The sequence below is a fragment of the Tachyglossus aculeatus genome, chromosome 14 (assembly GCF_015852505.1).
Source record: "Tachyglossus aculeatus isolate mTacAcu1 chromosome 14, mTacAcu1.pri, whole genome shotgun sequence".
Classification (NCBI taxonomy): Eukaryota; Metazoa; Chordata; class Mammalia; order Monotremata; family Tachyglossidae; genus Tachyglossus; species Tachyglossus aculeatus.
The window spans coordinates 37,459,324-37,476,651 of NC_052079.1; the positions used below are offsets into that span (position 1 = coordinate 37,459,324).

The 17,328-nt window shown below is 44.3% G+C and overlaps 1 protein-coding gene across 1 annotated transcript in view; it reads right to left on the bottom strand.

The window, feature by feature from the left end:
* UBE2N (ubiquitin conjugating enzyme E2 N) overlaps window positions 1–16,458 on the bottom strand; it is a 46,642-nt gene extending 30,184 nt beyond the window's left edge. The window contains exon 1 of the mRNA XM_038756364.1: window positions 16,359–16,458. Within this exon, the coding sequence (XP_038612292.1) occupies window positions 16,359–16,388 (30 nt within the window). The 5' untranslated portion in view covers window positions 16,389–16,458. The remainder of the gene's footprint in view (window positions 1–16,358) is intronic.
* Window positions 16,459–17,328: the final 870 nt, after the last annotated feature.

Sequence of the window (17,328 nt, forward strand, 5' to 3'; positions counted from 1 at the left end):
CCAACTTGTACTTCCCAAGCGCTTAGTACAGTGCTCTGCACACACTAAGAGCTAAATAAATACGATTGAATGAATGACTGAATGAATGAATATCAAAAAATAACGTGGTACTTATGCATTTGCTGTATGCCAGGAGAAGTAGAGTCTCAAAGAAAACTGATTAGGCATTTTTCAGGTATTTTCAAACTTTGAAAAGCCAGAATGATTAAATTTATTCTCAAACATTTATGGTTGTCAGGTCCCACTGGCAATCACCATCTTCTGCCCCACAACTGGGCTGTTAGAAAGGGGCAGCAGTACTCCTGCAATGATGCATGTACAAAAATACACTTCCTGGTCACCACACCTCTTCCTGTCAACTGCGGCAGTGGGAGCCCAGCATATAGCGCTCAGTCAATTAATGGTGTTTATTGAGTGCTTCCTGTTCACAAGAGCACGGTACACGCTTGGGAGAGTACAAGAGGTGTTAGATACTATCTCTGCCCACAAGGAGCTTACCATCTAGAGGGGGAGACGGACACTGAAATAAACGACAGGCAGGGAAACGGCAGAGTCAGTACTGTGGGGCCAGAGGTGGGGTGAAAACCAAGAGTTTAGGGGCTTGATGATCACATGAAGTCAAGCTGACTAGTCAAAGGACATGGGATAGAAGCTCGATCATCAGCAACGTTGATGAGACTCCTGCTTCTGTAAATCCCTGTAGTAGAATTACGAAAGAAATAGTAGCTACAGTAGGAAGAGCCTTCCTTTATCAAAGACGTTAGGAGGAATGTCAGAGAAACAGGCAGAGGGAGGCTCCTACACCCACTCAGAATTCCAAACCCATTCGCTCCCACCCAGTGATTGATATACTTCCCGATAGACAACTAGGGCACGGAGTAGGGCAGAACAGCAATGGGGGAAGGAGATGGTTTACAGAACGGAAGGTATCGACTCCGTGGAGGCCTGCACAAGGCTGCAGTTTCTCTAAACCCAGCTACTCAGCTGGGCCGGGCTAAGGATTTCTGTACCACAGAATACAGCAATCTGAGGCCTGCACACCCCAGCGACTACGGGTTGAGCACCTGGGCAGCTGTTGCAGCTGCAGCAGTTCTGTGGCAGGCAAGGAGTAACTGAGGAACCGGGAGGAGGCTGTCAGTGGCTGTTCCCTCCCTCCCAGCTATTCTCCCCCTTCACACAAACCCCCCAATTAGCCAGTCTGGCAGGATTTAGGGCTCAGGCTGGGGATTGGGGGGTGACCAGCAGTAGGTAACTGCTGTCCTTCCTCCTCCAGGGCTATTTTCTGTACAGACCATGAGGTCCACGAGGGATGGGGACCATGTTTAAGTCCCACCTGTGTATTCTCTCCCAGTGCTTAGTACTGTGCTCCGCACCCAGAAAGCACTTATTATTACTACTTTGGGAATTGTTTCATGAAAGGGAGTGTGGGGGGCTGCAACGAGCTAGCAAAGGTGGTTACACTGCAGCCCAGGGGCTGTTGGCTCCAGCCATTCACCACCGAGGAATGTGTCTGAACCAACTGGAAAGCTCAGAGACGGCGATCCAGATGGTTACGCTTCCAATTCTATTTCATTTTATTCACATCTATTTGACAGAATAATTTTTCAAATAAAACACAAGGTGAACGAGACAAGCTTTTGTAAAAATAATGGAAATACAGTGACAAATGGTACCTTTAGGATCTCAACTCTCTACACTAGAATTAGTTCAGTCTGACATCCATTTGATCGTATTTATTGAGCACTTACTGTGTGCAGAGCACTGTACAGAGCACTTGATAGGTTTCCTTTCCTTTTTACTTTTAACGTTGTAACCTGTCGCTGTTGGAGACGTGGGCTGCTGGTCAGCCCTAACCCATCTTCCTGCCTCCACAGTTGTACAGGTCCCTGAGGGGGAGTCCATGAGCAGGCCTATTGCCCCTCTCCTCTTCCCTTCTTCCCTCTCTCCTTCCCAAGCAGGCAGAAACCAGAGTCCTCCTCTCTGTCAACAGCAGCAGCCATTAAGAAGGGGCCTTTGCCTGCTCTACCCTTTTCTCCCCTCTGCTGGCTAGGAAATGGAGAAGAGGAGGAGGGTAAGGATGAGGTGGAGGAAAAAAGGAAGAGGAGGAGGAGGAGCAAAAGGAGAAGAGGAAGACGGAAAGGATGAGGAGGAGAAAAGGGGGAAGAGGAGAAAAGGAGGAGCAAGATGCGGAGGAAGAAATGGAGAAGAGGAAGAACAGGAGACGAGGAAGAGGGTAAGGGTGAGGTGGAGGAAAAAAGGAAGAGGAGAAGGAAAGGGGGAAGAGAGGAAGAAAGGGGAGGACGCGGAGGAGGAAATGGGGAAGAGGAGAAGGGGAAGAGGGAAAGGATGAGGTGGAGGAAAAAAGGAGGAGGAAAGGAGAAAGAGGAAGAAGGGGAAGGATGTGGGGGAGGAGAAGAGGGAGAAATAAATGGCCACGAAAACACAACTACCACTCTAGGGTCCTGTTGGCCAAGCCCCCCAACCAGGTTCTTCAGGTATCAGCTCCATTAGGTGTGTCTGTAAGCAAAGCAATTCCACTTACCACGGAAATTTAAGGCCCTGTACATTATAGTGCCTAAAATACATTTAACCAGACTTCTCTTAATGTTGACAACACAAATATTCGTGTCTGCTAATTCTGTTGTATTGTACTCTCCCAGGCTCTTAGTACAGTGATCAGCACACAATAAGCACTCAATAAATACTACTGATTAGACTTCAGAACATTTTCTCATATCCTGAGGACAAAGCACCCAAGTAAACCCACACTAAAAATCAAGAACATGGACAAACCTACATGCTCGCCTTTTAACTTTTCAGTATATCCATTCATAATTTTGGTAAGTATAAACTCCAAGAATGATAATGGGCACGATTTGCATAACTAGAGCTCACTGTATTCTTTTCATTAATTTTCTAACTACTGTCTTCTAATTAGTGTCAAATTTGCTTTTTTGGCATCTACTCGGTCAAGCCATTGCCAAGAAGAAATTGCATAACCTGAAATTTGTGAACCTCATTTAAATCAAATGATACACTTCTTTTAATAAATCCTGGCAAACCCCAGATTTCCACTTGTTAAATCTGAGTGTGACATTGAAACTGACTGAATCTTGGGGAAACGCACATTTTTCAAGTGTTCTTAAGGCTGGATCTTAACAGGGGAGAGCAGAATGCAAACGAGGGAGGCTAGAAGAACACAAATCCATTTGACTCTTGCTGTGAGAGTGCCGCAGGTGATGAGCAAAGGTGTGGGCGATTTGTAAAGGCCAGTGGCAGGCTATGTGCAGCCACCAAAAAACCACCAGTCACTCAAAACTGAATATTACTGTAGCCAGAATTATTTACAAAATACTAGGCAGAGATTCTCAAAGTCACTCAAAGTTCACAAGGAAAAGTGGTACAACCATTTCCCAATTCTCAAAAGATGTGAGCAACAGATGGTTTAAAAAAAAATCTTCCCCTTTTTTTATTTAATGCCTAAACTTTTTGCTAGCACACCAGCAAGTGAAACATTAGAAGCACTCAAATTTCAAGTGTTCGTTTATGCGGAGCCCACCATCCATTTGCAAAAATATACTGCAAGTACAAATGATCATATTTTTTCCATTTTTTGGAACGAGTTATGTAGTTTCACTATCTGAAAAAGGAAACCATAACGAAAGGAAATTGTTGATATTGTGAGCAAAATCACTGCTCGATCATCCTTTCAACCTGACTTATGGCTAGACCATTTAGTTCAGCTGAAAAGTGGATGAGGAAGTGCATTTTAAAAATTTACATTTTAATCTCACTGTGGGCAGGGAAATCTACCAACTCTCCTCCAAGTGCTGGGTACAGTGCTCCGCACAAGGTAAGCGCTCAATAAATACCATCAGTTGATTGATTAACCTCGCCAATAATGTACCTTGGGCTGAAAAGTGTAAAAAAAAAACTTGCCAGGATCAGCTGTTCCAGAGAACTACTTAGTTGTTGAAAACTGGCGTCTCATGTCCAGGTTTAGAGTAATGAATGAAAATTATTATCGTACTTGTTAAGCTCTTACTATGTGCCAAGCATTGTTCTAAGCGCTGGGTTACACGAGTTGATCAGGTTGGACACAGTCCCTGCCCCGTGTGGGGCTCACAGTCTTAATCCCCATTTTACAGATGAGGTAATTGAGGGCCAGTGAAGTGATCAGTCCAAGGTCACAGCAGACGTGCGGCGACGGTGGGATTAGAACCCAGGTCCTTCTGACTGCTCTGTCCACTTCACTCATTTATTCAATCGTATTTATTAAGCGCTTACTGTGTGCTTTTAGACTGAGAGCCCACTGTTGGGTAGGGACTGTCTCTATATGTTGCCAACTTGTACTTCCCAAGCGCTTAGTACAGTGCTCTGCACACAGCAAGCGCTCAATAAATACGATTGATTGATTGATTGCAGAGCACTTGGCAAGTACCATTCAGCAACAAATAGAGACAACCCCTACCGAACAGAGGACTGGGAAGGACTAGAACCTGAAAATGTCATCATCTAGGGAAGCAGCGCGGTTTAGTGGAAAGGGCCCGGGCTGGGAGTAAGGAGGTCCTGGGTTCTAATCCTGACTCCGCCATTTGTCCTCTGTGTGACTCCGGGCAAGTCACTTCACTGGGCCACAGTTCCCTCATCTGTAAAATGGAGATTCGGGCTGTGAGCCCCACGTGGGACCACCTGATTACCTTGAATAATAATGACGGCATTTGGCATTGAACCTAACCCACCGCTTAGAACAGTGGTTGGCCTATAGTAAGCGCCACCCAAAATACCATCATCATCATTATTATTATTACTGTTGTCATTGTTATTTAATCATGGAGGCCTCACGTGCAGTATGAACAAAGGGATCGTTTGGGAAGCTCGAAAACGATGTTAGCCGGCGGCGAACGCTCGAGTGAAGTCCGCCCCGGCGCTTAGAACGGTGCTTGGCACACAGTAAAAGCGCTTAACAAATGCCATCATTAGGATTATTATTTAATCGTGGAGTCCTCACGTGCCCTGTGAGCGACAGGATCGTTTGCACGGCACGTTTGGGAAGCTCGAAAATGAGGAGGTGGGGGACGGAGAGCCGGAGGCAGGGAAACGCTCGAGTGAAGTCTGCCCCAGCGCTTAGAACAGTGCTTGGCACATTCATTCCATCGCATTTATTGAGCGCTTACTGTGTGCAGAGCACTGGACTAAGCACTTGAGAGTGTAAAATCCAGCCGAATTAACGGAAATGTTCCTTACCCATTATGCGTTTATGTGTGTGTGTGCATATATGCATACACACACAAACATATAGATATATATACACATTATATATACATACATTTTTTAGTGGTACTTGTGCTTACTGTTTGTCACACACTGTTCTAAATTCTGGGGTAGATTCAGTCATTCATTCAGTCGTATTTATTGAGCGCTTACTGTGTACAGAACACTGTACTAACCACTTGGGAGAGTAAAATCCAGCCAAATTAACGGAAATGTTCCTTGCCCATTATGAGTTTACAGCATTTATCTGTGTATGTGTGTAAAATATATGCATACATACACAAACATATATATACATTATATACATACATATTTTTTTAATGGCATTTGTGCTTACTGTTTGTCACACACTGTTCTAAATTCTGGGGTAGATTCAGTCATTCATTCAGTCGTATTTATTGAGCGCTTACTGTGTGCAGAACACTGTACTAACCATTTGGGAGAGTAAAATCCAGCCAAATTAATGGAAATGTTCCTTGCCCATTATGAGTTTACAGCATTTATCTGTGTATGTGTGTGCATATATGCAAACATACAAAAACATATAGATATATACACATTATATATATATATATATTTTTAATGGTATTTGCGCTTACTGTTTGTCACACACTTCTAAATTCTGGGGTAGATTCAGTCATTCATTCAGTCGTATTTATTGAGCGCTGTGTGCAGAACATTGTACTAACCACTTGGGAGAGTAAAATCCAGCTGAATTAACGGAAATGTTCCTTGCCCATTATGAGTTTACAGCATTTATCTGTGTATGTGTGTAAAATATATGCATACATACACAAACACATATATATACATTATATACATACATTTTTTTTTAATGGCATTTGTGCTTACTGTTTGTCACACACTGTTCTAAATTCTGGGGTAGATTCAGTCATTCATTCAGTCGTATTTATTGAGCGCTTACTGTGTGCAGAACACTGTACTAACCATTTGGGAGAGTAAAATCCAGCCAAATTAATGGAAATGTTCCTTGCCCATTATGAGTTTACAGCATTTATCTGTGTATGTGTGTGCATATATGCAAACATACAAAAACATATAGATATATACACATTATATATATATATATATTTTTAATGGTATTTGCGCTTACTGTTTGTCACACACTTCTAAATTCTGGGGTAGATTCAGTCATTCGTTCAGTCGTATTTATTGAGCGCTTACTGTGTGCAGAACACTGTACTAACCACTTGGGAGAGTAAAATCCAGCCAAATTAATGGAAATGTTCCTTGCCCATTATGAGTTTACAGCATTTATCTGTGTATGTGTGTGCATATATGCATACATACAAAAACATATAGCTATATACACATTATATATATATTTTTTAATGGTATTTGTGCTTACTGTTTGTCACACACTGTTCTAAATTCCGGGGTAGATTCAGTCATTCACTCCGTCGTATTTATTGAGTGCTTTCTGTGTGCAGAACACTGTACTAACCACTTGGGAAAGTAAAATCCAGCCGAATTAACGGAAATGTTCCTTGCCCATTATGAGTTTACAGCATTTATGTGTGTATGTGTGTGCATATATGCATACATACACAAACATATATATACACACATTTTTTAATGGTATTTGTGCTTACTGTTTGTCACACACTGTTCTAAATCCTGGGGTAGATTCAGTCATTCATTCAGTCATATTTATTGAGCGCTTACTGTGTGCAGAACACTGTACTAACCACTTGGGAGAGTAAAATCCTGTCGAATTACTAATAATAATAATAATAATAATGATGATGGTATTTGTTAAGCACTTACTATGTGCAGGGCACTGTTCTGACTCATCTTCTAGACTGTGAGCCCGCTGTTGGGTAGGGACCGTCTCCATATGTTGCCAACTTGTACTTCCCAAGCGCTTAGTACAGTGCTCTGCTCACAGTAAGTGCTCAATAAATACAATTGAATGAATGAATGAATGAATGAGGGAGATGTTCCTTGCCCATTAGGAGTTTACAGCATGTATGTGTGTGCATATGTGGATGCACTTCTAGACTGTGAGCCCGCTGTTGGATAGGGACCGTCTTTATATGTTGCCAACTTGTACTTCCCAAGCGCTCAGTACAGTGCTCTGCACACAGTAAGCGCTCAATAAATACGAATGAATGAATGATGGAAATGTTCCTTGCCCATTAGGAATTTACAGCATGTGTGTGCATATATGGATGCTTGAAGGATGAATGAATGAACTTGTACTTCCCAAGCGCTTAGTCCAGTGCTCTGCACACAGTAAGTGCTCAATAAATACGACTGAATGAATTAATGAATATGGATATAAACACTTATATATATTTATACATGCATTACATATACACATATATTTTAATGGTATCTGTGCTTACTGTTTGTCAAACACTGTTCTAAAACCTGGAGTAGATTCAGTCATTCATATTTACTGAGCGCTTACTGTGTGCAGAGCACTGGACTAAGCGCTTGGGAAGCAGCATGGCTCAGTGGACAGAGCCTGGACTTTGGAGTCAGAGGTCATGGGTTCAAATCCCAGCTCCGCCAATTGTCAGCTGTGTGACTTTGGGCCAGTCACTTCACTTCTCTGGGCCTCAGTTCCCTCATCCGTAAAATGGGGATGAAGACCGTGAGCCCCCCGTAGGACAACCCGATCACCTCGTATAATAATGATGGCATTTGTTAAGCGCTTACTATGTGCAAAGCACTGTTCTTGTATCTCTCCCAGCGCTTACTACAGCGCTTTGCACATAGTAAGCGCTTAATAAATGCCATTATTATTATTATAAGTGCTTAGAGAAGCAGCATGGCTCAGTGGAAAGAGCATGGGCTTTGGAGACAGAGGTCATGGGTTCAAATCTTGGCTCCGCCACTTGTCAGCTGTGTGACTTTGGGCAAATCACTTCACTTCTCTGAGCCTCAGTGACCTCATCTGTAAAATGGGGATTAAGACTGTGAGGCCCCCATGGGACAACCTGATCACCTTGTATAATAATAATGATGGCATTTGTTAAGCGCTTACTATGTGCAAAGCACTGTTCTTGTATCTCTCCCAGCGCTTAGTACAGTGCTTTGCACACAGTAAGCGCTTAATGCCATTATTATTATTACAGTGCTCTGCACACAGGAAGCACTCAATAAATATGATGTATTTACTCTATTTTATCTGCACATATTTATTCTATTTATTTTGTTAATATGTTTTGTTTTGTTCCCTGTCTCCCCCTTCTAGACTGTGAGCCCACTGTTGGATAGGGACCGTCTCTATGTACTTCCCAAGCACTTAGTACAGTGCTCTGTACACAGGAAGCGCTCAATAAATACGATTTATTTACTCTATTTTATTTGTACATATTTATTCTAGTTATTTTATTTTGTTAATATGTTTTGTTCTCTGTCTCTCCCTTCTAGACTGTGAGCCCACTGTTGGGTTAAGGACCGTCTCTATAATGTTGCCAACTTGTACTCCCCAAGCGCTTAGTCCAGTGCCCTGCATACAGTAAGCGCTCAATAAATACAATTGAATGAATGAATGTGAGCCCGTTGTTGGGTAGGGACCGTCTCTATACGTTGCCGACTTGTACTTCCCAAGCGCTTAGTACAGTGCTCTGCACATAGTAAAGGCTCAATAAATACAATTGAATGAATGAATGTGAGCCCGTTGTTGGGTAAGGACAGTCTCTATGGGTTGCCATTTTGTACTGCCTAAGCGCTTAGTACAGAGCTCTGCACACAATAAGGGCTCAATAAATATGACTGCATGAATGAATGTGAGCCCGTTGTTGGGTAGGGACCGTCTCTATGGGTTGCCAACCTGTACTTCCCAAGCGCTTAATCCAGTGCTCTGCACATAGTAAGTGCTCAATAAATATGATTGAATGAATGAATGAGCCCGTTGTTGGGTAGGGACCGTCTCTATGGGTTGCCAACTTGTACATCCCAAGCACTTAGTACAGTGTTCTGCACATAGTAAGCGCTCAATACGATTGAATGAATGAATGTGAGCCCGTTGTTGGGTAGGGACACCGTCTCTATGGGTTGCCAATTTGTACTTCCCAAGCACTTAGTACAGTGTTCAGCACATAGTAATCAATAAATACGGTTGAATGAATGCTCTGTACACAGTAAGCGCTCTATAAATACGACTGAATGAATGAACGCTCTGCACACAGTAAGGGCTCAATAAATACGATTGAATGAATGAACGCTCTGCACACAGTAAGGGCTCAATAAATACGATTGAATGAACGGATGCTCTGCACACAGTAAGCGCTCAATAAATACGATTTAATGAATGCTCTGCACACAGTAAGTGCTCAATAAATACGATAGAATGAATGGACGTTCTGCCCACAGTAAGCACTCAATAAATACGATTGAATGAGTGCTCTGCCCACAGTAAGCGCTCAATAAATATGATTGAATGGATGAATACTCTGCCTAAGCGCTCAATACGACTGAACGGAAGAACGCTCTGCCCACAGTAAGCGCTCAATAAATACGATTGAATGAATGGATGCTCTGCACACAGTAAGCGCTCAATAAATACGATTGAATGAACGGATGCTCTGCACACAGTAAGTGCTCAATAAATACGAGTGAATGAACGGATGCTCTGCACACAGTAAGCACTCAATAAATACGACAATGAATGAACAATCAGCCAACAGTAAGCGCTCAATAAATACGACTGAATGGATGATCTGCCCACAGTAAGCGCTCAATAAATACGATTGAATGAATGGACGCTCTGCACACAGTAAGAACTCCATAAATACGATTGAATGAACGCTCTGCCCACAGTAAGCTCAATAAATAGGATTGAATGAACGCTCTGCACACAGTAAGCGCTCAATAAATATGATTGAATGAATGCTCTGCCCATACTAAGCGCGCAACATACGACTGAATGAATGAATGCTCTGCCCACAGTAGGCGCTCAATAAATACAATTGAATGGACGCTCTGCCTACAGTAAGCGCTCAATAAATACGATTGAATGAATGAACGCTCTGCCCACAGTAAGTTCTCAATAAATAGGATTGAATGAATGAACGCTCTGCACACAGTAAGCGCTCAATAAATACAATTGAATGGACACTCTGCCCCCAGTAAGCTCTCAATAAATAGGATTGAATGAATGAACGCTCTGCACACAGTGAGCGCTCAATAAATACGACTGAATTAATGGACGCTCTGCCCACAGTACGTGCTCAATAAATACGACTGAATGAATGAATGCTCTGCCCATAGTAATCGCTCAATATACGATTGAATGAATGAATGCTCTGCCCACAGTAAGCGCTCAATAAATACGATTGAATGAATGGATGCTCTGCCCACAGCAAGGGCTCAATACGATTGAATGGATGAATGATCTGCCTAAGCGCTCAATAAATACAACTGAACGAATGAACGCTCTGCCCACAGTAAGCGCTCAATAAACACGATTGAATGAATGGACGCTCTGCACACAGTAAGTGCTCAATAGGATAGAATGGATGAACGCTCTGCCCACAGTAAGCGCTCAATAAATACTACTGAGTGAATGGATGCTCTGCCCACAGTGAGCGCTCAATAAATACGATTGAATGAATGAATGCTCTGCACACAGTAAGCGCTCAATAAATACCAGTGAATGAACGGATGCTCTGCCCACAGTGAGCGCTCAATAAATACGATTGATTGAATGAACGCTCTGCCCACAGTGAGCACTCAATACGATTGAATGAATGAATGCTCTGCCCCCAGTAAGTGCTCAATATACAATTGAATGAATGGACGCTCTGCCCACAGTGAGCGCTCAATACGATTGAATGAATGAATGAATGCTCTGTCCATAGTAAGCGCTCAATATACGATTGAATGAATGAATGCTCTGCCCACAGTAAGCGCTCAATACGATTGAATGAATGAATGCTCTGCCCACAATAAGCGCTCAATAAATATGATTGAATGGACACTCTGCCCACAGTAAGCGCTCAATAAATACGATTGAATGAATGAACGCCCTGCCCACAGTGAGCACTCAAATACGATTGAATGAGTGAACGCTCTGCCCACAGTAAGTGCTCAATAAATACGATTGAATGAATGAACGCTCTGCCCACAGTAAGCGCTCAATAAATACGATTGAATGGATGAGTGCTCCGCCCACAGTAACAGCTCAATAAATACAACTGAATGGATGAATGCTCAGCACACAGTAAGTGCTCAATAAATACGATTGAATGAACGGACGCTCTGCCCACAGTGAGCGCCCAACATACTATTGAATGAATGAACGCTCTGCCCACAGTGAGCGCTCAATAAATACGACTGAATGAATGGACGCTCTGCCCACAGTGAGCGCTCAATAAATACGATTGATTGAATGAACGCTCTTCCCACAGTGAGCGCTCAATAAATACGATTGAATGAATGAACGCTCTGCCCACAGTGAGCGCTCAATACGACTGAATGAATGAACGCTCTGCCCACAGTGAGCGCTCAATAAATACGATTGACTGAATGAACGCTCTGCCCACAGTGAGCGCTCAATAAATACGATTGAATGAACGGATGATCTAAACACAGTAAGCGCTCAATAAATACGACTGAATGAATGAATGCTCTGCCCAGAGTAAGCGCTCAATACGATTGAATGAATGAACGCTCTGCCCACAGTAAGCGCTCAATAAATACGACTGAACGAATGAACGCCCTGCCCACAGTAAGCGCTCAATAAATCCGATTGAATGGACGCTCTTCCCACAGTAAGCGCTCAGTAAATACGATTGAATGAATGAATGCTCTGCCCATAGTAATCACTCAATATATGATTGAATGAATGAACGCTCTGCCCACAGTGGGCACTCAATAAATACGACTGAATGAATGGATGCTCTGCCCACTGTAAGCACTCAATACGATTGAATGAATGGATGCTCTGCCCACAGTGAGTGCTCAATACGATTGAATGAATAGATGCTCTGCCCACAGAGCGCTCAATACGATTGAATAAATGGACACTCTGCCCACAGTAAGTACTCAATAAATGCGATTGAATGGATGAACGCTCTGCACACAGTAAGCGCTCAATAAATACGATTGAATGAACGAACGCTCTGCACACAGTAAGTGCCCAATAAACACGATTGAATGGATGCTCTGCCCACAGTAAGCGCTCAACAAGTACGATTGAATGGATGATCTGCCTAAGCGCTCAATAAATACAACTGAACGAATGAACGCTCTGCCCACAGTAAGCGCTCAATACGATTGAACGAATGAACGCTCTGCCCATAGTAATTGCTCAATATACGATTGAATGAATGAATGCTCTACCCACAGTGAGCGCTCAATAAATACGATTGAATGAATGGACGCTCTGCCCACAGTAAGCGCTCAATAAATACGATTGAACGAATGAATGCACTGCCCATAGTAATCGCTCAATATACGACTGAATGAATGAACGCTCTGCTCACAGTGAGTGCTCAATAAATACGACTGAACGAATGAATGCTCTTCCCACAATAAGCGCTCAATAAATACGATTGAATGGACGCTCTGCCCACGGTAAGCGCTCAATAAATACGATTGAATGAATGGACGCTCTGCCCACAGTGAGCGCTCACAAATAGGATTGAATGAATGCACGCCCTGCCCACTGTGAGGGCTCAATAAATACGACTGAATGAATGGATGCTCTGCCCACAGTGAGCGCTCAATAAATACGACTGAATGAATGGATGGTCTGCCCACAGTAATCGCTCAATATACAATTGAATGAATGCATGCTCTGCCCACAGTAAGCGCTCAATAAATACGACTGAATGAACGGATGATCTAAACACAGTAAGCGCTCAATAAATACGATTGAATGAATGAATGCTCTGCCCAGAGTAAGCGCTCAATATACAATTGAATGAATGGCCGCTCTGCCCACATTGAGCGTTCAATGAATACGATTGATTGAATGAACGCTCTGCCCACAGTAAGCGCTCAATAAATACGATTGAATGAATGAACACCCTGCCCACAGTGAGCGCTCAATAAATACGATTGAATGAATGAACGCTCTGCCCACATTGAGCGCTCAATAAATACGACTGAGTGAATGGACGCTCTGCCCACAGTAATCGCTCAATACAATTGAATGAATGCATGCTCTGCCCACAGTAAGCGCTCAATAAATACGACTGAATGAACGGATGATCTAAACACAGTAAGCGCTCAATAAATACGATTGAATGAATGAATGCTCTGCCCAGAGTAAGCGCTCAATATACGATTGAATGAATGGACGCTCTGCCCACATTGAGCGTTCAATAAATACGATTGATTGAATGAACGCTCTGCCCACAGTAAGCGCTCAATAAACACGATTGAATGAATGAACGCCCTGCCCACAGTGAGCGCTCAATAAATACGATTGAATGAATGGACGCTCTGCCCACAGTGAGCGCTCAATAAATACGACTGAACGAATGGACGCTCTGCCCACAGAAAGCGCTCAATAAATACGACTGAATGAATGGACGCTCTGCCCACAGAAAGCGCTCAATAAATACGACTGAACGAATGAACGCTCTGCCCACAGTAAGCACTCAATACGATTGAATGAATGAACGCCCTGCCCACAGTGAGCACTCAATAAATACGATTGAATGAATGAACGCCCTGCCCACAGCAAGCGCTCAATAAATACGATTGAATGAATGAACGCTCTGCCCACAGTAAGCGCTCAATAAATACGATTGAATGGATGAGTGCTCCGCCCACAGTAACAGCTCAATAAATATAACTGAATGGATGAATGCTCAGCACACAGTAAGTGCTCAATAAATACGATTGAATGAATGAATGTTCTGCCCACAGTAAGCACTCGATACGAGTGAATGAATGAACGCTCTGCCCACAATAAGGGCTCAATAAATACGACTGAATGGACGCTCTGCCCACAGTAAGCGCTCAATAAATACGATTGAACGAATGAATGCTCTGCACACAGTAAGCGCTCAATGTCCACAGTAAGCGCTCAATAAATACGATTGAATGAATGAATGCTCTGCCCACAGTAATCGCTCAATATACGATTGAATGAACGCTCTGCCCACAGTGAGCGCTCAATAAATACGATTGAATGAATGAACGCTCTGCCCAGTGAGCGTTCAATAAATATGATTGAATGAATGAATGCTCTGCCCACAGTAATCGCTCAATATGCGACTGAATGAATGGACGCTCTGCCCACAGTGAGCTCTCAATAAATACGATTGAATGAATGCTCTGCCCACAGTAAGTGCTCAATAAATACGATTGAATGAATGAATGCTCTGCCCACAGTGAGCGCTCAATAAATACGATTGAATGAATGGACGCTCTGCCCACAATAAGCGCTCAATATACGATTGAATGAATGAATGCCCTGCCCATAGTAATCGCTCAATATACGACTGAATGAATGAACGATCTGCTCACAGTGAGCGCTCAATAAATACGACTGAACGAATGAATGCTCTTCCCACAATAAGCGCTCAATAAATACGATTGAATGGACGCTCTTCCCACAATAAGCGCTCAATAAATACGACTGAATGGACGCTCTGCCCACATTAAGCGCTCAATAAATACGATTGAATGAATGAACGCTCTGCCCACAGTAAGCGCTCAATAAATACGATTGAATGAATGAACGCTCTGCCCACAGTAAGCGCTCAATAAAAACGATTGAACGAATGAATGCCCTGCCCATAGTAATTGCTCAGTATACGACTGAATGAATGGACGCTCTGCCCACAGTGAGCGCTCAGTAAATACGACTGAATGAATGAATGCTCTGCCCACAGTAAGCGCTCAATAAATACGATTGACTGAATACACGCTCTGCCCACAGTGAGCGTTCAATAAATACGACTGAATGAATGAACGCTCTGCCCACAGTGAGCGCTCAATGCGATTGAATGAATGAATGCCCTGCCCATAGTAATCGCTCAATATACGACTGAATGAATGGACGCTCTGCCCACAGTAAGCGCTCAGTAAATACGACTGAATGAATGAATGCTCTGCCCACACTAAACGCTCAATAAATACGATTGAATGAATGAATGCTCTGCCCACAGTAAGCGCTCAATAAATACGACTGAATGAATGAACGCTCTGCCCACAGTAAGCGCTCAATAAATACGATTGAATGAATGAATGCTCTTCCCACAGTAAGCGCTCAATAAATACGACTGAATGAATGAATGCTCTGCCCACAGTAAGCGCTCAATAAATACGACTGAATGAATGAACGCTCTGCCCACAGTAAGCGCTCAATAAATACGACTGAATGAATGACTGCTCTGCCCACAGAAAGCCCTCAATAAATACGATTGAATGAGTGAACACTCTTCCCACAGTAAGCGCTGAATAAATACGACTGAATGAATGAATACTCTGCCCACAGTAAGCGCTCAATAAATATGAGTGAATGAATGAACGCTCTGCCCACAGTAAGCGCTCAATAAATACGACTGAATGAATGAACGCCCTGCCCACAGTGAGCGCTCAATAAATACGACTGAACGAATGAACGCTCTGCCCACAGTGAGCGCTCAATAAATACGACTGAATGAATGAACGCCCTGCCCACAGTGAGCGCTCAATAAATACGACTGAATGAATGAACGCCCTGCCCACAGTGAGCGCTCAATAAATACGACTGACTGACTGAATGATTGAATGAAGGAACGAAGGGGAAGGGCGACAGCCCACAACGAGCTCCCAGTCTACAAGGTGGGGGGGGGGGGAGGGGGCGCCTAACAAGTACCATCGTCCTTATCGTTATTATTAGGGGGGGCGTCTAGCAAATACCATCGTCCTCGTTGTTATTAGTGGGATGATTATTACGGAATAGTGGGGGGGGGGAAGGCCCGCGCGCGCTGAGGCGGCTGAGGCGACGGCGTCGTGTCGGGTTTGGGCCGCGGCCCTCCGCCGGAAGTCGGACCACCCCCGTCCGGCGCCGGACCCCTCCGCGGCTGCCGGGCCCGCTGTGGGGGGGGGGGGGCGGGGGCGGCCTCGCCTCAGTCCTCCCCTCCCCTCGCGCGCGCTTCTGCCGTTACCTTGATGATCCTGCGGGGCAGCCCGGCCATCTTGTCCGCTCCCGAATTCGGCCTGCGGGTCTGGTCTCCGGCTCGGCTCGCCTCACGCCCGAGTGGAAGTCCCGGCTCCACTTCCGGGGGGGGGGCGCGCGCATGCGCGCCTGCCCCCCCACCCCGCCGTGGCCCCCTGGGAAACGTAGTCCCGGCCGGCGAGCGGGCGGAGGGAGCCGCCTCCCGCCCGCCTGGGGCGGGCCGGAAGTGACGTCAGGGGGCGCGAGGGACGGGGGGGAAGGGGGAGGGCGCCTGAGGAGAATTGGGCAATGGCGGACGGCCAGTCCTTCATTCATTCATTCATTCGGTCGTGCTTATGGGGCGCTTACTATGTGCAGAGCGCTGTACATCCATTCAATCGTATTTATTGAGCGCTTACTGCGGGCAGAGCGTTCATTCATTCAGTCGTATTTATTGAGCGCTTACTGCGGGCAGAGCGTTCACTCATTCAGTCGTATTTATTGAGCACTCACTGTGGGCAGGGCGTTCATTCATTCAGTCGTATTTATTGAGCACTCACTGTGGGCAGGGCGTTCATTCATTCAGTCGTATTTATTGAGCGCTCACTGTGGGAAGAGCATTCATTCATTCAATCGCATATTTATTGAGCGCCCGCTGTGGGCAGAGCGTTCATTCATTCACTCATATTTATTGAGCGCTTACTGTGGGCAGAGTATTCATTCATTCAATCGTATTTATTGAGCGCTTACTGTGGGCAGAGCATTCATTCATTCAATCGCATATTTATTGAGCGCCCGCTGTGGGCAGAGCGTTCATTCATTCAATCGTATTTATTGAGCGCTTACTGTGGGCAGAGCGTTCATTCATTTAGTCGTATTTATTGAGCCCTTACCATGGGCAGAGCATTCATTCATTCAATCGTATTTATTGAGCGCTTACTGTGGGAAGCGTGTTCATTCATTCAATCGTATTTATTGAG